At 41.2% G+C, this 24,989-nt stretch overlaps 1 protein-coding gene across 4 annotated transcripts in view; it reads right to left on the bottom strand.

The window, feature by feature from the left end:
• igsf21a (immunoglobin superfamily, member 21a) overlaps positions 1-24,989 on the bottom strand; it is a 333,921-nt gene that overhangs the window by 265,664 nt on the left and 43,268 nt on the right. For all 4 annotated transcript variants that reach the window (XM_037101112.1, XM_037101113.1, XM_037101114.1 and 1 more), the window contains one exon: positions 19,079-19,128. In XM_037101112.1, coding sequence (XP_036957007.1) covers positions 19,079-19,128 — 50 coding nt within the window. The remainder of the gene's footprint in view (positions 1-19,078; positions 19,129-24,989) is intronic.

Here is a 24,989-nt window from a genome sequence, read left to right as displayed (position 1 = left end):
TTCACTGCTCTAAGAGGCTCTTATTCATGTAAGCACACTCGACACCCTCCATGTGTCATAAAGGAGGAAGTGTACATGTCAGTGCTATATGAAGAAGCCACGGGAAGCACGAAGAGGACACGTCAGGTGACATCTACTGAGTACGGCCTGATGTAACTTCAGATTCACTTTTCACATGCTGTCATCACACAAAATGAATCCAGTGTGGAAAATCACTTCAATGTTCATCTGGCTGCAATCAGCACGGTTCTAGCATAAAACTGGACGGAGTTATTGATGTTTAAAATTGCAGAGCGCGCTACGTTTGCGTGCAGCAAGAAGGGTCTGCCTCTCTATTACTCTCGCTTTCTCTTCCTCGCCATAATTATAGTATGCCTCCTATAATTTTGGACACTTTTAGATTGCAAATCTAAGAGGAGCTGCCGTAGTTCTTATTTTGGGTCCAACTACTAAATGTGCTGTGAAATCAAATGCTCCACGGCAACACTGGCCAGACCCCTGACCCAGGGCTCAGTTGGAAGGACTGACGTTAATAGATGGCTAGTCTCAGTGGCACAGCTTTACTGCAATTACCCATCAGTCAGCCTTCAATCCTGGTCTTGATGTGCCCACCCTCACCCCTTTGCACCTATGTGACTGATGACTTGTGCAGCGCAGCCCATGCAGAGCTGCAGTAAAGAAAGCTTCTTCATTTTCTGCTCTGTAGTGGAAGCTAGCTTCTCAACACCATTAGAACCCTAGGTTTTCTGTGACCTTATGTCATCTCTGGAAAATTCACCTCTGCAAGCTGAGAAGCACGCACTGGACTTTGACCTCAGGGGTTGGAAAAGTTGCTGAGAACAAATTCACAACTTGCTGGATGATAATACAGGATATAGAAGTTTTCTATCTGGCTATTTTGAGTTAAAAAGTTATTGAGTCAGACAACTCACTTTTGAAATGTTTATTAGATCAGCAAAACATGGTTAGAGTTTGGCATCTAGGCTCCAACCTCATCACTCCCAGAGGATATGTTTACATACTGCAGAGATATTGGGGAGTGATGAGTAAAACATCCTGTCAGAGCCTATAGGTGGATGCTGGGATGGTGGTGGGTATTGAAGGAGATATGTTTTGCACATTTTCAGGTTGATCATTTTATTTCATTTATTTTACATACCAAACTAACCTCTAGGCATAAATTATGCAAATGTGTGACTCTGTGACGTAATGTGATGCCACAAACTCACAGAATTTGATGCGGGACAACTGGTGAGGCATTTCAGAAGCAGGTTTTCTGTGGGAGAAAGGAGCTTCTGGTTGTGCAGACTTCTTTTCTTTTCTTATCTTTTACATGCACAAGAACATATATGAACCACAGAAGGAAAGAAAAAAAAATTAAAAAGCATGATACATGTACTGACGACACTGAAATGTTGTGTCACAGATTATATCTCTTCTTACATGAACCCAAGAGTGTCGTAAAGTTTCTATAGCTGTGTTTCCTCCATCCGCTGGAAAATGAGTTTTGAAAGCCGGCAGTCTCAGGACCTGCCAATGCAATCAGTGAGTCATTGCCATTAATCAACAACCTGATCAAACCCCAGCGGACTTATTATGGTCATTTCGTGCAATGGGGCTGCAGAGATCACATCTCATTATTCTAACCTACACTTTAAATACGACGTCCGGGGCAGCAATTACAGTGTTATGAGGCAGCCGCTGTTTGTGCAACATATGCAGTGGATGAGTCACAGGTGCTGATCAGTCGACACGGCCAAGGTGTGAGGTATTAGGGGATGTGAAGGACGGGATGTATTAGTGGAAAGCGTGATGAGTGTGACCCTTCCAGCAGAGACACAAAGCGACAACAAGTACTTGGCAGCGGCCCCTCGCGCTGATTGACTTGTCTCCACAGTGGGTGAGATAAGTCTCTGTCAACGTTCGGTACCATGTGCCAACACCGGACCATTAACGTTGTTGTTTTTTTTCCACACAGCATTAAAATGCAATCAGTGTGACTTATTGTGGTCAGTTGTGCATTAAGACAGGATCACCACCAACTTTTCAGACCATTTACTTGATGCTGTACACCAATTACAATGAAGGTCACTGTAACGCCCATTTGTTTCTATGTCTGTACCTGCTGTGGACATGACCAAGCAGAGGAGTTCAAGTCGGATAAGATTTTCTTTTCTTCTCCGTATTTTCACATTCTGAGTTTTTTAGGCTTGTTATTTCATTGTGTTTTTTGTATTTATTTGTACCCAGTAAAACTGTTCAATTCATCAGAAATACAAAACAGGTTTGGAAATAAGACAAAGAAATACAAAACACAATTTACAAAAATACTGTTATTGATTTGATTGTTTTTAACACAGAGTGATGTAACACAGTAGTAAGGCGCCATAAAAATAATGGTGTGTACTTTATTAAGTTATACAAACACCTGATATATTACAAAAACAGTCAGTAACTAACAGCTAACAAAGAGAAACTGTGGGACTATACTGTAAATAACAATATATAATTTTCAGAGTTGTAGTCAAGACCACCTAAATCAAAACCAAGTCAAGACCAAGGGAGAGTAGACGAGTTCCAAAATACATGACAGGCTTACACTAAGAGTATGAAAAATGTCTTGATAATATAATCAAAAGGCACTGAAGGGGTGAATTTCATATGTGGGACTTAGGAGAAACAGTAAGCAGATGAAATCAACTTACCCATCGTGACTGAACAGTCCACTTCCACGTTTTACCCTTAACACAATGCTATGCTTGTGCTTGTAACACATAAACCATAATTTAGTGCAGAATGTATTGAAATTGCTCAATACAGTGAGATCCCTTCAGTTGTGGTCTTGACTGAATAACACGTTCCGAAACCGAGACAAGATTTCAAGATGAGACCAAGACCTTCAAAAAAATGGTCTTGGGACCGAGAGCAATCTCAAGTATGACAGCACTAGTTATTTCAGAAGGAAATGTTATTTCCTAGCTGATAGATATAATGTTTGCATGATGGTGCAATAGCTCAGCACTCAACTGGGTTTTAAGTCACTTTATGCAAAAAAAAAAAAAACTCTATTCCATCACCATATTTTAACCATCCAATCCCTGTCTAGATAAACAGACTGAAATGCACGGCATGTTATTGAGCTAGGCTTTGTTTAGGTTGGATGTTTTTAGTGTGTAAAAACCCCACTATTTAGGTCAGTAATAGTAGTGTATCATGGCAAATAACTGGTTCAAAGTGTTATGAATTACTGTTGCTTTCACTGACTATCTTAAACAGCCTCACAGAAATACAGAAATAAACATGGTGCTCAGATCAATATCAATCAAACCGAATAAAAGCACAAATATCTATTAGCACATGAAGATTAAGCTCATGTTGTATGTCATTTAAATCTTTTACCCTGTATTTACCCAGAGAGTACAATGTGAAAAAAATGCTAATTGGTACAATCAGGTAAAGGTAATATGTTTGCTTTTTCCCCCTCCAATTCAGCCTCGGGTCATGTTTTACTGAATTAGGCAAGTCATTTTCGTAGCTCCTAAGAAAAGCCAATAATGAACAGAGGTTCTCTCTGCAAGTATGTGAAAATGAAATTATTTATAAAAATACCCTAAGGTTGTTCGTGCACTGCAGTCCATGTTTGTTTAGCATTGTTTCTCTCTGTGGCATTGGAAGACGGGGGGGATTTGTACTGTACCTCTGCACAAGGAGGGTCCTTCCATATCAAACAGAGCATAAAACATTAATTATGATAATTATGCAAATACATATTTGTCGACCACTGCTTTAAAAACACAATTCATGTTAGTCCAGTCCCTTTGATTATTACTTGGTTCACAATGTATTGTTATGGAACCTGACCCGAGTTAATTACCAGAAGGATATGAGTATGAAAGGGCTCCTAGTTCAGCCAGAAAATAAAAATCAGTATCATGGATATCTTTAACAGGCCTTGCAGTAAGATGTGCTTAAGGGTCTCTCCAGAGATTGTGAAAGGTGCCACAGATTTTCAGAATCAATAGTACTGTAGAGTATTTTTCCTTGGTGGTTCACACTCATTGATTTGCCAACCAGACATGCTGGTTTAAGCCTGTCGCCCCCAACGGAGCTAAACTGAAATAGATTCCTTGAAACAGAAGTTTTCTTTTTAATTATTAGATAAATATTACTGTGATACACAGACATATTTTTTTGTTAAGGCTGTGTTGTACTGTGTTTATGCATTTATGAACTGTTGCTATATGAATTAGCCACCACCTGATCATTCAAACGCGTGTCGGAGCACCCGTGCACAGACAGTTGTGATGCATTTATGGTGAAAAAACTTAACAACTTGAATTAGAATTGTTTCAATTATGTGAGTCTGATTTAAAGTCGAACTACTACACCTTTGTGATAAAAACACACACCATTATCTCATCATTTCAAAAGCATGTAGACGACAAGTTATTCTCTGGTAAGAGAAAGGCCGCCTACGTATGTGGCTCTAAATCAGGATCTCTCCAACGCTTCATCAGGTTTTCTTGCACAATGGGCCACCATGACTGGGGATTTGTTCAATTTCTGTCTGCTCGCAACCAAGAGGGCACTTTTGTTTCATTTATTTTTATTTTTGAAAACTGGGGCAAACATTAGTCAGAGAGGAGTGGAGTGTGCTTTCCAGGGACTATTTTCATGCATATTGGGTACTCCAATGTAAGACATACCCCCAAAGCCCAGTCTAGTGAACTCAAGTACCCCTTCATCAAAGCCACCATTTCATTTTCCAAACATGTTCATTTGAATTCGTTTCAAGCATTTTGTTACTCCAGCATTAATCATATGAAAGTGGTTGAAGAAGTGGATGTTCAGCCCAGTCACCAGAATATAATGTTAGCCGTTAACATTCCTGCAAACCAATGATTGAGTTCACATTTGTACGTGTCACAGGTTACGTACTATATCGACATTTTCCAAAAAGCATCACATATCACTTTTACATTGCATGTTTATAATTCAACTGCCATATCGGGAGGTGAAGGGGATGTTGGTGGAGTTACAGACGAGAAGGCAGCAAAGCCAGTGAGAAACCACTGAATATCTTTGATGAAAAACCACATAGTATTGAAAAGAGACATAAGAGACATAAAGTTACAACAAATGTAAAGGAAATTTAAAGTTTCAGCATATCGTTGGTTTGCAGAAATGTACAGTTCTTGTTCGAACTTCTGCTCGCATGCTAACTAATTTTCAGGCACTCTTAATTGCAATAACACCTAAATTACCTGTAACAACTGACTCAATATGTGGATGGATTTTATAAATCAAAAATCAACTCTTTTAGTTATGCTACAATCCCTCCATGTACCCATTGGCAACAGTACAAGAACTTGGCTGGGAACTCATTGCTCTGGTGGGATCTTAGTGGCGGCAAGACGGTGAATATTGTGCTAAAAAAGATGAAGATGAAAAAATAGATTAATGCAACCACATTGCTCGTGTTCAACGTAGGGAATACTAATGAAGGTACAGGCACCCAGCAGAGTCTGGTGAAGTGCAGCTGAGCCTGACAAAGCAGATGAAGAGGATGGCAGAGGTTGGTGGATGTTGAGCTACATTCTCACTGGGTAAAAAGTTTACACTCATGAAGGCTGAGTCACCGTAGAGCTGAGATTATCTGTTTAAAAGCTTTAGTTTCCACCCTTGCCACATAGCGGGTCATGAAATGAGGTCTGAAGTCAAGAAATACATTCAGGAGACATTTTGGTACAACCACACCAAACCTATAGCTCTGTATTTATGTAAATGTTCATGTCACCTCAACTACAGGCTTTTTTTTTTATTATTAAGTGAGGTTTGTCAATATATTTCAGAATTATTATTATTGTTATTATTATTATTCATATTAGACACATGTTTGCACATTCACATCATTTATTTATGTCCAACAGATAGGAACTCCTCCTCAGGAAACTTTTCAATGGGCTTCACTGAGATTATTTGCTTCTTCCGTTGCACTGCTTTGCTATTATGTTGCACACAGAGTATTCCCAGTAGTTTTCTTTCCTTAATGGGATGCCGCACACACGCCTTGTCTTAGGCGACACTGCATGCTGCTCTCCCCTCCCTGCCGCCACTGTTGATTCATTGGCGGGTGGATTGAGAGGCTTCACTTGCAATTTGGGAAAATAATGTAATCTCAGGATGGGCAGAATTGTTGAACCCTCTCTGAGATTACTCTCTCCTGTCTGCCTCAGTGATTACTGATCACAGGCAAAAGAAAGAAACGAAAAGTCTTTCCTCTATTGTATGCTTCTATTTTCATTCTCACCTCATCCGTCTGGAGAGAGTTATTTTCAATAGGTATTGAGAATTGGCACTGTCTCTCCTACTCCCCTTCCTTATTTTCATTGCTTGCTGTGTGGCACTGTTTTAAAGTCCAGGAGCACAAGTTCTGTTCTTTCTCGGGTTCGCCTCGGCTGCACATTTGTTGGAAACGCTGCAGTAGGAGATGTAAAAGGTGCTTGAGCATGATCAGAATTGTGTTCATAATACAACATACAAATAGTTTGAACATTTTCTATTCATTATATTAACACCTCATCTATAAAAACATTGCAGAAACTACAGTAACTTTGGGTGGTATGTTACTGAATTTATACATCAGTTGATTTCTAATATTAACTGACATCAGCATGTGTAAGAATCACAAAATGAGTCATTTTGTTGTGCACTACAGCACTTTATCTTGTTGATTATCTTATTTTTATCTTGTTTTTCTATTGCTGCTGGTCTCAGAGATTCCTGGGGCTTAATTTGTCCCAGATTGGGACCAGCACCTATTTGATCGTATCTGGCACGTCCCTTTGTCTCCATCAAAAAATCTGTAAATAAATGTTTTTTTGGTATTGAATGTTATCTGTTCTTCATTTATTTCTGATTGAAGTCACTTGTAAAATCGCTTGTTTGCCTATTTTGCATGAAAATCAAATCTAAAAAGAGAGATGACTGAGTAAATATTTTGGCATATGATTGTTACGATAAGCCAAACAAGTCAGTAGGTGTTTGGGCTGTAAAATGGGGAAATGAGTGTGGTTTATTTAGGGGGTGTGAGTGCCGTCCATAACACTGATACAGATAGGAAGAAGACCGATCGATATGCAGACAGACAGCCTTTGGCCCTAATTCCATTTCTTCCTGTTTTAGTAATCCACAGGCAGAAGGCAGAGGACAGGGAAGTGAAGGGCCAGTCCAGACCAGGCGGCAGGATAAGCTGTTAGCAGTCAATGTCTCTGCAAACCACTGATACATCAACAAGTGGACATTTTTTAGAAGACCTCGGGACAATTTCCGGCAGTGTTTGTGGCATCAAAAATCAGATATTTTTGAAGGCAAATGCAGACTATCTCCAGCCATGTTTGTGGGAATGAAGCCCATATATCTTGAGAGGGACCTTGAGACACTTACAGCCGCGTTTGTGGCGACCAAAACAGATATTTTAAGCAAAGCCGCAATGTTTCCCTAACCCTAACTGTTTATTTGGCACCTAAACCTAACCAGAGCATAAATGTGAGAAGGGCGAAAAGAAAATTGAATCGAAAGAGTGGCTTTGAATTCAACATCTATTTTGGCAATTATGTTGAAAGGTCATTAAAAGAGAGCGTGAGAGAGCAGCAAACCATAAACAGCTGTTTTGTTAAGTATAAACAGCAAGTAGCAGGATTTCTGATGGGTTTCCTCTCTTCGCCAGAAAAGCACCCTCTCTGTGTCCAAGACCTCTTGATTGGCAAATTAGAGGTAAGGAAGGAGATTACTGAGAAAAAAAGATGATTGAGTCACATGTCCATTTCTTTGATTACTGCAGTTCTGGGTCGATATTTGGCCTGAATTCTAACTGAAAGTGTTCGACCTGCGAACGAGACTCAAACAACTATTTTTCTAGCCACACAGTGGAATTACCAAAAATGATTTCATTGTACGACTGGAATGAAGACGTACATAATATTTTAAGAACATCATTTATTGTTCAGAGGTGCAAACTGACCTACATGTCTGTCGAATGACATAATTGTCATCTGACACCCTGGTGTTTCACACAGACCTTTCAAAGAACACACAGTGGCTTCAGAACAGGTGCTGTGAGAAGGTACTCTCATAGCATTGTCCACTTTTTCACAATAATCTTCACAACAATCTTTCCACATCTCTTTTATTGAGCTGCAAGGGCTGAGACCGGGGCCAGCGTGTAATGTACTTGGGAGAAAAAGTCTCTGACAGTATAGGTGGAAATGGTGCGTATGAAGATGTTGTCTGAAGGTGTGTGTGAAGGACTGAGTGGAGTTTTGGATAGGGGGAGAAAAACCAACTCATCAAGATATCTGGAGGAGTCTTTCCAAAAGTTAATGGTCCAATTAAAATGTCCGTCCCTGTGACAAATTCCTTTGAAGCCAGGCTCTGAACTCCAAATCGCAGAGGCTCTTCTTAAACAGAAGGAGAGAGTGCACATCACCATTCACGCCCACTGTTAAACGATCTCATCTGTTGAGACTTCCTGTGATGAATGGTAAGAGTAAAGGAGGGATGAGAGGGGAGTGGAGGCTGAATGGCTGTCTTGCATCAATGTAGACCAAAGAGAGAAGAGAGAGTGTGGCCATTACTATTTCTGACATGGTGAGATGGATGTCACCCTTATTTGCCATCAGATTAGGGAAGCCAGGCGAGGTGTAGCTCTCAGCCAGTACATCACATGGGCGTAATTAAATGAGTGAGAGCACTGACTGCTCCTCTGAGCCCAATGTTGGAGCCCGAACAAAAAGACCTTAACACAGGTAAAACAATGTGCACTCACATGAGGAAGGAAACAAATGTAGTGATATAAGCTGAACTAGCAAGAACTCAGTGAGCCATGCCCCTGCCAAGGCTGCACAATCCTTCAAAAAGGTGTTATTTTGGTGATAGGAAATACAATATAATGCATGTGCCTACTTAGAAAAGTGCTGTTTTCCATTCAGGCAAAAAGCCACTCGTCCCTTAGCCCGCGTTCAAACACTTCACCAAATTCTATTAGCATGCCAGATCCTAACGACACAGCGTGGTCTCATGTTGCCTGTGTTTGACTTTAAAGCTGCCCTGACCCTCCCCACTTTCACCCCCGCAGTTGTCTGTGATGCTCTGCTAGCTCTATTTACCCAGGATTTCCTTGCTCTGGTGTATGATCACCAGACTCTTCTATGGTAGATGACATTTGTCCAAATCCATGAGATGGGGTTCTTTAATCCCCGTTTCCCGTGTTTGTGCCAGCTCTGATTAATCCCAACAGTGGCCTGCACCACCAAGGTCTTAAAAGGGGCCGGAGGAAAAGGAGGAGGATGGTACAGACTGAGAATCAGGTGCAACGCTAATGATGGTTATTTCTGCTGAGCCTTAAAGTCTTTTACCAGGAGTGCAATGCGATTGGTGACCTAAAGTTTTGGTACCAAAGTTGTCTCCTGTTTTGACCTGGACGTCAGCTGAAACAAAAGATTTCATTGGTCCAACATTTAATTGAGCAGTGCTTACATCAAGATCCGTCTGAATATTTTTTTCCACTCACAGTTGTTCCGAAGTTCTGTGCATACGTTAATACAAACCAATTAAAACAGTTTCTTCGCAATTTTGGGGGGCAAAAATCCTTTCTTTCATATACGTGTAGTATAAATACATTATTAAATGCACCAGACACTGGTGCCTCCCACCGCTCTCTCTGATTCCTGATATCTGTGGGCTGATAACAGTTTATCTAGGGGCCAGACATTTGCACTTGCACTGGTCACTCTTTCCGGCTAATGTTCGGTTTGACTGCTGCAACAGAGCTTCTTATTAAACGAGACTCGAGACCGTCAGGCGAACTTTCTGCTGCCCAGTGTGAGAGTGTCTGTTTTAGCCGAGTTTGTCCCACTGGGTGGCTGATGAAGCATTGAGCAGAGGCCAGTGTGAGGGCATGCAAACCCACGCACACTCTGGTTTCTTTTACCCGGCCACATATTGGGCAGCACAGGATTGCTGTTCCCATTTGTTGTCCACAATGAGAGGTGCCTCGCATTTGTTAGCCGGCAGCCTGGCGTCACATATGATTCCAGTGACTGTGAAGTCATTGCGTTTCACCTGTTGGTGCTCCATTTAAAACAACCAAAGCTGACTACAGTCACGTAGAATTAAAGTAAAAGGCACGACAGAAATATTTCATTTGGCTGCCCGTCTACTTTTGTTTCTTTTTACGTCCACAGAACTCCTTCACCAGTGCATCTGCCCAAAGCCATGACTTAAAGCCAAATGTGTCGACAGATGACTCACTAAATAAATTCAGCAATACCAAAAAAGTTGTACTTGATTCGATACCGCCTGCAAAAGTCAGGCTTGTCAAACCAATGCCTCGCCTAAGTCCCAACTCCAGAGAAATAAAGAGAAAATGCAGACAAGCAGAGCAGAAGTTGAAAAGGACAGTCTGCTGGTGTCAAATGAAATTCTTTAAAAAAACGAATATCCTCTTAGTGAAAACGGAGGAAAAAGAGAAAAGAAAAACGTCAGGTCCTTCTTTCATTGCAACAAAATGCCATAAGCCCAGAGGTCTCTCCAAAACCACAGATGCCACAATTTACCCTCCACACAGACAACTGAAGCGTCCCCCATGATCTCACAGCTGAATTTCTGTAAATGAAATCAAACTCCTTGTGATCAAGTCACCGCTGACCCTTCTCTGCACTTCAAGCCCTCTGCTTTGCTCAATCATATCGAGGGCCTTCCATTGTGCACCACTGTACACAATCTCCAAACTTTCGCTTTCATCAGGTCCTTCAGATATTATGTCTGTCTGATTTCAGAAGGAAAACGCTCCTTCTGTATTGCAGTAAATACTTCTCTGTCCACTGGCTGCCTTCCTTCCTGCCTTCAGATAGATAGATTGATACATGAAGCATCTAGCTTGTGGTTAATGTTGCAGGTGTTTTTACTCACAAGGCCGAATCCACCCAACCTGAGATCCCAGATGTGTACCCAAATCAAACTGTGTTCTGTCTGCCTTTGTCCAGGCTGGGTATTAGTAAAAAAGTAATTTCCTCTGCTCAGTCATGGCTCTCTGCAGCGCCTGGGAGTTTTTTTATTTATTTATTTATTTTTTCCGCTACAGCTGTCAAACTATATCCAGGCTTTTTCTACCAGACGACTGAAGAGCATGACCTTAAACCCTGAGGCGGTTTTACAGCACACAACAACAAATGTGAGGTAATTTGTCACTAACAATATCCGTGTATTCTGTTCCGCATTAATTTTGTGGCTTAGTGCTTCATCTTAGTGCTTAGTGCTTTTTTTTGCCACTCATTAAAGCAATTAGAAAACAGTGGACGACAAAATGCAGACATGGAATCGGATGGCACAGAATTAAACACTGTGCCAATTTACAGTACTTAAACTGCTAATACAGCACATTCTCTCCCAGAATGCAACTTTTGGTCTTTTTTTTTTTTTTCCTACCGTATAGGAGATACACAAAATTTCACTGACACATGATGAGCACTTGGGATCAGGCATAAATAAATTAAAATGTGATATCCCGGGGCTAAAAATGTGAGGTTGACTCTCCAGAACTGTACAAGTGACCACCATATATGCCAAAATGCTGCTGCAGTTGAGTTAAACATCCTATTTAAATGCATGGGCTGCAGTGGATGGAAACGGTATAGAGTCAAGTTGAGCTGTGCAGAAACGAGAGGATCTCGGGTGAGCTGAGAATCTGAATACTGGTTTCGACTTATGGATAACTTCACGTAGGATAACTTCATTTTCCCTGACAATTGCTCCTGCTTTTGTCGCCCGTTAGTGAATCTGGAATGAAACAACTGCTCCTTCCCTGAAGGTCATGGAGATCTATAAACGTTTGTTATTACATTTCACGGAGTCTAACACAAGAGGAAGTTGGACGACCGGCAACTTCAAGTGTAATTAGATGCAAATGTTAGATTGATGATTGGGAAATTATCAACAAAGCGCTAATTACAGCTCCGCTTATTCAGGCGCGGTTCAATTCATTGCCCTGGCTGTGTCTCTGCCGTCCTGTTGCTTTTTTTTAGCACATTGTTTGACGTTAAATAGCTACAGAGTAACATTAGAGAACAGGTCAATAGCATTAAGAACAACTAATTAAACCAATAAAGCCTGGCAGACTTTTTTTTTGCACTAAGCAGTTCTCTGTGTGACTTTAGTTAACATGCGTTTGACCTACTTGTCTAAATGGCCGATTGCTTAGCCTTCAGGCTTTGAATGACTCCGGTTAATCACTGAACTTGTGGTACAGGATTTAAAACAGCCATCACAGATCGGAGAAACTCTCATCGCCTCTTTTTCTCTGTCTCTCTCCGGTGTCGGTTCTGATTGTATTTCCATACCACAAGCAACACCTGCTACATCTAAGCTCGTGTTTGTGTCACACCATCCAACGTCTTTTCCAGCAGCTTAAAACAGGTCACATGAATCAGACAATAGCTCCTCTGTACCAGTGCCCCGACAGAATAGCTGCTTTGTGGAGGCATTTAGATATTCATGAATATGCTCACTCACTGTAGCATTACAATTATAATTACATATGTCTAATCCTCATTATCTATTGCTTTAAGTCTCTGTCCACGAGTTCTTTCCGAATATAGGCTTGAACTAAGCCACAAAATGCATTACCAAAGGTGATTTTACGAAGCAGGTGTTTTGTGATGATGCATATTATATTCATATTTGCATCTCAACTTTCTTCAAACAGCACAAAGCAAATGCATCATGGCGGACGCAGTGCGAGCTAGAAGCTCAGAATAATGTGATTGTCTGTCGGAATGAAGCTATTTGGGCGTTTTGTTATGTAAAACTGTGTAATGTTCAAAAACAAAGCACTTCTAAAATGATAGTGCCATTTCTTATTTGAAAATACTTCTCTGCTCAGAACAAAAGGGGTTTGCAAGGGGAGGCTTCTTTGCTTCTTTTCTTCCGTCCTTCCCTTCCTGTATTCCTTTCTTCAATACAAAGTAATCATCTTCTAAACACACTCAATTCAAATGTGTAAAATGCCTTTCGCAGAGCCATATAAGAAAACAAAAGCAAGCACATCTACAGGAGCTTGTAGAAAGGTGCAGAATAAAGGCATTTCTTTTCTTTTAAAATGATTGTTTTGTTTATGTCTTTGGAAGAATCCTGGCAGATGGTTGAACCCTCCGACACGGTTTGTCAGTCAATAGCATATTGCCGTTGGAATCATGTGGTATCTGGGTTTTGTCAGCGATCGACAGTCTCGGTAGTAGCCAGTTTGTGGGGAAGAGATAAGTACGAATGGCTCTGTTCCACTGTGTTTGCACAGCATACTGCACTGCCCTATGGTTAGCTAGCTATCGCCAGCAACGTTAACGTTTGGTAGCGAGCATTACCGACGTCAGCTATCGTTAGCAACCTAGCTAGCACACAATCTGGCAACCAATAGAGGCGGCGGAAGATTCCATCAATAGCAGTGTTGTGACATGAATAACACCTTTCACTTAAACTCCTCAACTGATTTATATCACATAATTAGGCGGTATCGTGCCTTAATTACAAATCCAACAGAGTGTAAATTGTTATTTAAAAACAGAATGCAAACATTTACAAACTGTGTTTGACTACAACTGCGTACCAAAGTGTTCCTGAGCCCATGAAGTAATATCCTTCATACAATCATGTTGTTTCTCAAGCACACATTGAATAGAAATTAGAAAACCCCACACGGCCCACACCACCTTAAGAAATATGTTTTTGACCAGCTGATGTCTCATTCTTATGCAAGTGTGAGAAATCTCATATTGTGCAGATTCCCATTACATTCTGTAAATGCAGTCATGCTCCCCGGTGGATTAATCCTCTCAGTGTTGAAATCAGCATTAGTTTTCTCTCGCACCACCCACAGCTACAGCTGCCTAATTGACAACTTGACAATCGTCTTTGGTTAATTGCTGGACTGCAGAGACGTGTGCTGTAGATATTCCTGGATCCTAGAGGATGAATCTAATTCATTCTCTTGGATAATCAGGTGACAAATTCAGTTCATTATCAAGCTGCCTTTTACACAAAAATGTCCATTTGCACACAAGATATGTAATTGTTCATTATGTCTCGGGACAACAAAAGAAAGATTCTTTTCTAACAATGGCAAGACCGTAGGAAAAAAAAAAAAAAAAAGATCTGTTACGTTGTTTACGGCAGACAGCATTTTCATAATCAGATGTAATGAACAGCGAGGTCTCTATTAGCTGAAGACTTTTCATCTTGTTAAATCTAAATGTGGCTGATGTTTTAAGTGGAAAAGCTTTGGGCTACAGTTTCCTCTGTGGAGCTTGTTTCCACGTTTTATGGCTGCGCTTTAAGTGTCGTAGGAGGATGGCACCCACAAGGTCTGATACACTTCTTTCATAAGTTTCCTCTGTGATTTAGAATCATGGAAAATCTTTCACTTCGTTGATTGCAGTTGATGAGACACAATGTATTAAGTTTTTTCGAGATGGACAATTTTCGTAAATACAATTTTGGATGTATTCAGAAAATCAGCAGGTGTTTGCTGATGAAACTGGCAGCCATCCATTTTCTCGGGAAAGATTATATGACTGTTGACTAATAGGTGGGAAATCTCATTTCTATTTCTAGCACTCAGAAATATTCACCAGCAATTTCTCACCGTGGCCTGTGATGGTTGAAGAATCAGCAGCTCTCCGTGGTGAATAAATCCAGTGAGCACTACCTCATCTACCACATGTTTCAGGATGAATTCTCAGCTCCTAAAATGTGCAAAGCCCCAACCTTCAGTCTGATTATGGCTAAATTATGTTTTTAGCTTCTTGCTGTGAAAATATATACTGTAGTGCAGCACTGCCTAATGCAAGAGCAAACAAAGAAATTGCATGCACACCTGGGATTATGAGGAATAATAACAGAAATATCAAGGAGGTCAAGCTACTGTACTCACATCTAGGTGAAGGTTTGTTGATTCATTTAGTGAAAACAAGAGACTTAGTATAAATAGAAGTGTAAACAGCGAGAGAGATAAATATGGTATGCATTTGGCCTAGCCCTACTTTTTTGTGCCCCCATAAATTTCAATGGTAACCAGGGAATTATCCAACCAAGGTCAGTATTTTTGTGGTGAGTTTCTTTTACAATCTATCGGATCAGAACAGGTGCTGAGGGGTCTGCTGAGTAATTTGTGCCGGGGTGAAACATGTCGCTGATCCGGGATGCCTGACAAGTTTGTGTTTTTCTCCTTACCTACGCTGACTCCAAAGCAGATGCTCATCATTTGTTTTAGTCAAGCGCCTCTGCAGGAGAAGGTCAAGGAGGGTGAGCGGACCCTGCCCGCACAAAGTCTGTATCCACACTATTAAATCCTGCACCGTAGGGACTAATCACCACCACAGTACGCAGCGCGTCACATCTGTGCTGCCTCATTTCGCCCTCTACCCAGACAACCCTGGGTTTATATCCTAGCTTGGGATATTAGTGAGTTTTCTTGATATCCCCCAGGGACAGGGAGACTTATCAAATGCCATTAATGAGACCCTTAATTGAAGAACACTTGTATCACTCACTAATAGGACACGGAAAAAAATGTCTGCGCTACAATGTCATCGATGCGAGGATAGGTGAGCGGTGTCACGCCGGCTGAAAACAAGCTGCAAGCGAGACACAAACATGGCAGAAATAAATCCAGCTGTCTGTCCTGTCCTCGGTGGGAGGTTCATGTAAAGCATTACAAGTGGAGTGATATGACACGCTGCAATTAAGGTTTGATTAATTAGGGCAATAAGTGGTCAAAGACCAGCAGCCTCTATCAGTGACAGGAGGAAAGTGACACCCCTGACAGCACTACAGCACCACTAACTTCTTACTGACATAAACAAAGAAAATGTTTTTGCAATTGAGATGAAGCAAGTGCGCTAATTATAGCAGAAATAAAAACAAGGATGTCAGATGGTCATTTTCATTTTTATAAAACATGCCGGTGAGCACCAGGTTGAAAAAGTGTGTTTTGAAACCAGCGGAGCAATCATTGTGTCATGGGTATTGATCAACACCCCAAACACACCACCGGAGATGTTTTTAAGATCTTTTTTGTTCCGTGGAGCGGTAAAAAGCCTTACTTACTGCGACTGTTAACAGCCTCTTATCAGCACTTGCACCAGGCGTTACCATCTGCAGATATCTGTGTAGGATGGAGTTTAAGATTTGAGCTTTCAACATATTTATTTGTGCTTTGCAGGTGCTAGGCGAACCTGGTACAGAATGACCTTTTTTCACCTTGCGCAGAATAAAGCACATTTGAGCTTCAAAGAACTTGCCTGGAATGAACCGCTTCAAATGGAGTCAAAATGGAATGCTGGAACACATAGCGGGAGGCGGCAGCCTTATCTCTCGTAAATTATGTTTCTAAGCAACTATTTTGCATTGGCAAAATGAGGCTGGAAGACACTCATTTAAATGTTTGTACGCTTGTGTTTTTTTTCGTGTTCTCAGCTGCTTTTGTTTCAGCTTAACACCCTGGATGCTGATGATCATGCTGCAAGAACATACAACGTGACGCCGAACAGAACTTAGAAGGCAGTCGATGGCAGCGATGCAAACAAAACAAAAAAAAAAATGAAATTATACAGTTGGCGATGGGTGGGGAAAGTTGTTTACCTTACGTGAAAGGATATCATTTACAGAGCCATCACCAGGGAGAGGCTGCTCTGATATGACTGATGCAGGCATGCGAGGAAGGGAGAGACTGCTTGTGCAAGCAAAACACAGATGAGACGAAAAGCGAAGGCGATCTGAAGAAGAGCTCCCTCACTTTTGATGCAGGTATTTTTGCAGTTGGCTGCCATCAAACACATGCATCAATCTCACATGGCACAGATGTGGACTGTGATGAATAGACTCCTGACAAGACGTGGCGATGAAAACGAGCTTGACAAAGAACTTGAATGATTGTGACAGCCGAACGGCGGGGGTGGGGTGGGGTGGGGTGGGGGGAGAAAGTTTTTGTTTCCAGCTGCAGTCTAAATGTTGCTCAGAGGGATTTCATCTCACATGTTTTACAGTTCATACATCATGTTTATAGCAAGAGCTTGAATGTGGTGGAGCTACACACAAATCGGCGTTGCGCTCTTTGTCTTAATATTTATCACCATTTGCATAACACCATTCGGATTTCAGATTATTTCACACAGCAAAACCAATTTCAATGGCTCAGTCATGTTGCTCGCTTATGTAGTCATAATGGTCATCCAACTGTGTAATTGGACATTTTAAACTGTTAAGCAAGTTAGTAAGGAGGAACACAGCGGAGTAGACCAGCGCATTAAAGTTGAATGACAGTTGAATACTGGAGGAATATGGCCATCACTGTCCGGCACTTAAGTGCTCCGTGCATTTTAAAATCCTTGGTTAATGCAGATTATGTCAACATGTCCATTAAACACTGCGCAGAATGATGAATAACATTACTGTCGAGAGCCTTAACCCCTCAGAGATGAACTACAATGACTGTCAAATGACCTTAATGTGAATTTGTTATGAAATCATTCCGCGAGATTTCGCTCTATTTTTTTTCTTTTCTTTTTTTTTATCTCTATGTGTCCTTTTGGGGATATCTGCTAAGGAGATTAGTGGCTGAGAATCAGTTAGAGTTAACTATGACAAGAGAATGACAGTTCATTTAGATGGTGAAAATTGCTGGTGGGATTTCCACAGGAGTGCCACCAAGCTGGGTTAATGCTGTTTGTGATAGCAGCTGACAGGACCCCTTTGGGAAGGAGCATTTGGGACTCTGACCTTTCCCTTTTGACAGAGGTCACAGTTTATTTTTTTTGCGTCAATACATGCAGCTCCGACTTGGCCGTCACCACAGTGGGAAGCATTTCAAAAGCCCCGAAAGGGAGGAACAAGCAGTTATGCACCAAAATCACATATAATTAAAGACGACCATTATGTGGGCTTTCAATGCACAGCATGGCATGACTGGCAGGACATTTGCAGCCTAGCAGGAAACTATACTGCAGTCAAGTCAATGCTTTTATTTTCTACTTGAAGATTTACCAGATCAAACCTATTCAGAGAAAAATGATGTTGAATGTGTTGTAAAAATCACCTTTCCCCTATCCCACCTCTACTTTTATCCACTTCAACAATGTTCTGTGACGTAAATATCCACTTTACAAACTGCACAACCTTTTGCTTCCGGTGCCAAATCTACAGTTATCTTGGTACTTTTTCATCCATAACTCAATTAAAATACTTCACTTTTCACAGTTTGCTTTATATATAGGCTCATTCCATACCAACTAGCATTGGCTCTCTCAGTTCAATGCATGGATTATAATCCACATATGTTTTGTGTTGAAAAATGTTAAGGTTTGGCTACGTTTTGTTTTGTTTTGTTTTGTTTTTTTCAAATCCATGATGTGAACTGGCAAGATTGCTGTATTTCCAATGAGTGTGCACAGAATAACCCTATATTGTGAATACATGTTTGTTCATTTTTGTATAGAACCACTCAAGTCTTTGTTTTGCAATTTCAATCCTTTACCCAGCATAGTCAGAGCTTAACTATTCGCTTTCACTTGAAATTTCTGGCAGCTCTTCCAGCACCAAGTGTAAAAACAAGCCACTGTGGTTTAACATCAGTGTGTGTTGCTAGCTAACGTCACAAAAAGTTATGTCTATCTACAGCTTTGTCTATAATTTCACCCCCAACTTAGTTCTTCATACTTCAGTTTTTGCAGTTCGCTTTGTAAACATTGGTAATGGTTTACCATTTGTTTTTAACATTTTTGATCATGTGCTGCCTATTTAAGTGTGAAGTGTTCGATAAATCGATATATAAATATTTTTTGTGCCATATATCTCTTTGTGCTCCCAGATGTTTTACTTTAGGAGCACATGCGCTTGTTGGGAAAAATGTCAGCATAGAGTCCTGCAATAAGGATGTAATGTTAGAGCAGCTGTGTGTTAGTGTAGTTAGCTAGCATTGCTAACAGTCATCAATCTATCTAAAGGATAAAAAAAAACACGATGTACTCACCGGTGCGATAAGAAAGAATTGGCCACCCTGAAGCAAGATAGTAGATCTCTCTGCAACAGAAAATATAGACATTGTAACATCAAAACCACCATTTATTAACATCCTGTTGTTGGTTAAATGTTGAACATTACATGCAGCTCCTTTAAACAATATAATAAAAGTGAACTGTGAAAACCTAAATACAATACTCAAAATTAGTTTGGGCTATTTTAGTGTTTCACTTGATTGTTTATTCTGTGACATATCTGAATTTGTATTCTGTGTTTTGTGGTGACAAATTTCATTTGACTTCTATTGCATATGCATGCACACGCATATATGCACCCAAATCCCAAAAATCCCTAACTAGTTTTGAGTCGTGTATTTTAATTAAGAACTGAGATAATACAGACGTAGACTGCAGAGCTGGCACCGGGAGCAAAAGGACGTGCCGTTTCTTAAGCTGATACTCGTCACACCAAACTGTCCAAGCGGACATTTGTCAGTGCAAACATGTTCCTACAATGGACTGCGTCATATTTTGAGACGTAACTGAAAAACCTATATCTCACGGTTCGCAGTGGTCAATGCTTTTGGCAGCACAGCTTTTCCTTCCTCGCCTGTAACATTCAAATAGCCTTTGAGGTGCATGGATTTTCCTGTGTGAGAGCAGAGGATAACAATACCACCCACGCATCCTGCTTCAATGGGCTGAAGGACTGACATGCCTGAGAGTAACAACTGCTGGGTGGAAGGTCGGGACATTTGAATAAACAAGATTTTTTCTGAAAAACTTCCAATAAAACGGCAACATATAATCGAACATGCACTATTTTTGTGTGCTGCTGCTGCTGGAAGCCATCCTGCACACTTTCTCATCTATTGTTACCACTCTCCTTTGGATTCCTTACTTCCACACTGAGTATAATCAGTAGGGAACTGGTGGAGATAAAAGCCCAATCAGTCATCCGTGCGCCGCTCTCATTCACTGAGCAGAATATATTATATAAATCATATACATTTGAATTATTCCCATTTCAGTGGTTCAATATTTAATTTTGGGGGTACTTGGCAGGAGGTTGGTTTATTCTTTGACAGTGCTTTATGATGGAAGACATGCACATACTTTGAAATCATTGTTTCACAGTCACACAACGTACAAGATAAAAATTTCAAAAGGAGGAAAATGATTATATGACCCATGAACTTTGACTTCCTGCAGAGCGTAGGAAGTCAAAAGAAAGATTAATGCATTGCAGTCTGATTCACTCCATTTTCCAAGACACATTATGCCGCAGAATAATTGCTACTAGATGGTCGCTCCAGCTTATGTTTCTCCTCGTTTCAAAAGCATGTCCGTAATTAGACTTTATTTAAAATTAGCTTCAGTCTGTCCATTTAAATGGGGTAACAGAGCAGAGTATGATTCAAGCTTTCTCCGTGCCCTGGCAGAGCAGCTGGTCTGGCAGATATTAGCTCCTTTTAGTGCGCTGACCACTTCACCAGGCTTGATAATATAACTCGGAAAATTGGATATGGTCACTGAGGGACAAGCAGACTGAGGAAATCAGAATTACTCCTCATTTGTATGTGATTTACATTTTTTCAATTGGTTTTTAAAAGGCCAGCATTGAACTCAATAAGAAGATTAAAAGCAAATATAGTTTTGTCAAACCAGGGGCTCGGGTGAGAGCTATTCACTTTCACGTCAGCTTTAAGTCGAAGATTTGCTGTCAGGCCTGGTTGCAACTGTAGCGTGTTGGGGGGATTTAAGTGTCTTTTTGGTCCAGGATCTTTTAACCGAGCAAGCTCTGTGTTATTTCAAATCAACGCAAAAGTGCAAGCCGGAGGGGGATGAGGAAAGTAGGTTGGAACAAAAGTTGTGACCACTCTTCTGTAGCTACAATAAACTCAGATATATTTAGTATGGCTGTGCTCGTACAGACAACGTGTTTTTTGTTTTTTTTTTTCCACTGGAAAGCAGAGACGTTATTCTCATAGAGTGGGTACACATCTGCCCAAATATTCAGCTCAGCCCCAAATTCCCCCCGAACCCACCCGTGTCTTGTAATACAGTGAATGGCGTCTCTGTCTCAGCCACTCCGCCCCCCTGTCACTTGTTTCTTTGCTGTAACTTCAGTGAGAGGGTCGGATCACAGCGTTACGTACATGTTTACTTCAAGATACAAGTTACATCACATTGTTATGGCGTAATGAGTCAATTTCTACATAATGTTGTTTTGAAAAATTAACACTAATTGTGTCAGTGTTATTGTGTACTCTAGTTTGTAGTTTGTCCACGTGTTGTTGCTGTAACCCAGCAGACACGACTGCCCGGGTAGTTCATTCAATGCCAAACACTGTCTTTTTATTCACTAAAAAGAGGAAACATGAAATGTAGTTTGAGTGTTATGTTGGCTATTTCACTGTCGATTGTGAGATAAGATAATGTTATGAATAGTTACTGTCTTGCAGCGCTATGCTAAACTGTCAGAAAGTTAGCTAGCTAGCATACTTTTCCCTGCTCTAGCTAGTGAAAAAGCTAATCTCGCATTAGTGAATTAGTCCTCAAAGTCTGGGGAGTGTGCCTTTAAATTGTTCACAATATGTGTGGGCATATTGAGGACTGAGCCTTATCGCTACTGTTAAGATCTTGATCTGGTGAGCATCTCCATTTGTTTTGGAAGCAAGTTAAAGAAAGTTGACTCTACTGTAAAAAAACTGTCAGTTTTTATGACTCATGCAAAAGGCAAAGTTGGAATCTGATCAGATGACAGCCACTAAGAATGAATATAATAATAACATGGAATTAACAGATCTCCCTGATGGTTCAGTTTGCTTGTGTGTGTCATATAGAGGTTTCAGTATTAAACCGAGACTGTCTTATAACCAGTTAAAGGTTCCTTGTTGTGCGTTTAACTACATTTTTCATTGTTAACATTCTCTAGACCATCTATTTGGTCGTCAAAGCGGATAAGTAAAAAAACACTTTGACCTGTCTGAGGTGCACCTCGGCACAGGCTGTCTATCCTCATGTGTTCGTCCATCCAGCCAGCTGCAGTGCACCCTTTATCAAACCTAAAGTGATATCACTGTCAGGGCTTTAGACTTACAGGGAAGAGACTGCGACCGGGTTAGAAAGTTGAGAGAGATGTCACAACAGGCGGCTGGATAGATCCCAACATAAGCCACAACAGCTTAGGTCGGCTGTGCTACACTGTCTCCTGGCAGAGGAGTGTGTGCGCACTGAGACGTACGCCCTGGGAGGCAGTCAAGGTTTTGGACTACCCTGTCAGTGGGTTGACAACTGACCCACGTCCCTCAAGTCCTCTGCAGTCACCGCGATGACAATTTCACGCCATGAGCTCCCTCTCCTACCTGGCTCACAGCATCCAAATGAGTTGACAAACACTGTGACTGACCTCTGTAGAAATGCTGTGGCGGGTGATCACGTCATGCATGCACAGCGCTTCCACGAACACTTCTCTCATGCAAACAAACGCAACCCTGCATGTGTGAACACACACTGTGCGCTGCTTTTATGTAAGCAACAGTTTGCAGCATGGCGTCCCTGAAATTGAAAGCTTATTTTCGTTCATAGGTGGTGGAAAACAATGTTGTACCTTCTCTGAGAATTACTTCCTTCTTGGTTGTCTTTGAAAGCTTTGTAAAGCATGTCGGTGCTCAGTCAGGGTATGAAAAACCCCAAATCAGACTTTTCAAACAGCAGTCTTTTGTCATAAGTCAACACATTCCTCTTAGAAACACCGAAAAGGTTTCTATGTTTTTTAAAGAGCTCAGGTGAAGGAGAGAAAAATACAAAAGCTCTGAAAGGAGTCAGTAAATAAAGTGATAGCAAAAAGATAAGTACAGGGACAGATGTGAGTCCTATGTGGAGTTCTGCGAAGGTAAGTCAAAAACAAACTCTCGTTTTGTTTAGTTTTTTTAGGTGAATCTGGCTTTTCCTTTTATTCGATCCTCTGTGTCAGGATGGTAAAGCTCTGATAGCGGGTGTAAATCACCTCCACAGTCGCAGCTTTTATTTGCTTTCACACGCTGCGCCTCACAAGAAGCAGAGAAGAGAGCTGAATAATCAGTTTGGCTAATTGTGCGATCGTGCCGCCACGTTCTTCCACTTTGCTGTGCATGTTAATTGTGTATAAGCTGAGGGAAGGTATATATTCCCGTATGAGCAGTTGCGCTCTAACCTTCGGAGGGGAAAAAAATAGCATCATATTGACATTACACGCTCTGTGTTTCCTCCGTCAGCCCCAACACGGCTTAATTGGCCATACTTCAGAGGGACAATGATCCTAAGCCAAAGTTGCCTTAGAAGATTATAAGTTGTGTGCTTGCGATCCAGCAGACGTAATTGGGTGCTTAAAAAGTTAATAACTTTTGAATAAAAATGCTCGTCAGCTTTTTAGCACATCACATGTAATCTGTGACCAGGGCTCCAGAAGCGCGCATGCTAATGACAACTATAGGGATTTAATTAAACGATTTTCCTCCCCCCTTCCAGTATATTTGACTTCAAGTTTTCAAATGCATTCCAACTTAATTTCTCAGATGGTATGAGTTGAATAATGCCTTCGCATAAACCACTTTGAATTTAATTAAGATGCCTGTTTGTCTTCGCACATCAACAGATGCCCCAACCCGAGTTCAAAATGTGTTCCGCGAGCCAGAAAGAGAAAACAAAAAGAGTCTGGCTTTCCTGGATTACAAAGTTTGTTGCAGAGAAGGCATGTAGACACACTACATAAATCCTTAACCTTTGGCATTACATTTCACTCCTCAGCAATAAATACATAATTGCATATTTGAATATTTGGGACAGGGGAAATCCAATGTTACTCGCTGCCAGGAGAGCAGCGCGCATTCTGACGAAGGACGGCCCTTAGGTTAAGTTTCGGTGGAGAATAACTGAGTAATGAAAACCCAAATCAGATTTCTAAAAAATGAAAAATGGATTTGTTTCCACTGTGCATACAGTGTTGTGGGCGCCGTAAGCATATCAAATCAATTCAAGGCCATCCAAATGTTTTTGTAAGGTGCTTTTAACCCTGGGGGTCATTGTAAAAAGTCTTTACAGACCAACAAAGCAGATGAAAATGAACATAACAAATTAAAAACAATTAAAAACTGGTGAATATTTGGTAGCGCGTGTGTGTGTTATGCTGGGACAATCCACGGAGGAGTACAAGATAAACCACAGAGCGTGAGGCTTCAGGAGAGCAGTGACTCACACGCAGGGGATAAAGGTAAAACAGTAAGCTGCACTAAATCAAGGGTGTTTGCAGATGATCCCACTTCCTGCTCATTGTCCACGGAAGCACTCTTTCCAGAGGGCCTGTTAAAACACACACACACACACACTTGAGAGGCCTCCATGTTACCTTCATGACAAAGCCATGAACCAACAGACACACACACAAAAAAAAACCAGAACAAAGCAACTCCTGAACAGGCCGATGCTTTGTTCCGTATACATCGGCCTGCTAAACAGTAATAATCACTGTAATGATGTCTGTTCAAGGGCGCTGGGGAACTAGGGAGGTGGATAAGGGGCATGAGTGGTGGAGGGAGAAAAAGGGTGTTGTTAATCTGAGAGGCTTGTGTGGAGTTTAGACGGATAGGGAGGGGTGCCATGGCTGCTCACCCTGAGATAAGGCTGCCTTCCCTGCCACTGGTTACTACAGCATCAGCCCCTTCCCAACAAGACTGGCCTCGTCGCTCCCTTCCTCAGCCAGGGATTTTTGCCTGTATGAGATAAGATGCTCCTGTGCATTGCAAAATAGCACAGGTATTAGCCTGCCCTCGTCTTCACAAAGGAATGCCGAGGAGCAACGCGAGGGGACGGAGAGGATGAACCCAGGCGGAAGCCAGCTACTGTTCTGGGTGAATAGATAAGTGGTGCTCTGACAAGAGG

The sequence above is a fragment of the Acanthopagrus latus genome, chromosome 6 (assembly GCF_904848185.1).
Source record: "Acanthopagrus latus isolate v.2019 chromosome 6, fAcaLat1.1, whole genome shotgun sequence".
Classification (NCBI taxonomy): Eukaryota; Metazoa; Chordata; class Actinopteri; order Spariformes; family Sparidae; genus Acanthopagrus; species Acanthopagrus latus.
This window is presented reverse-complemented; position numbering and strand designations above follow the sequence as displayed.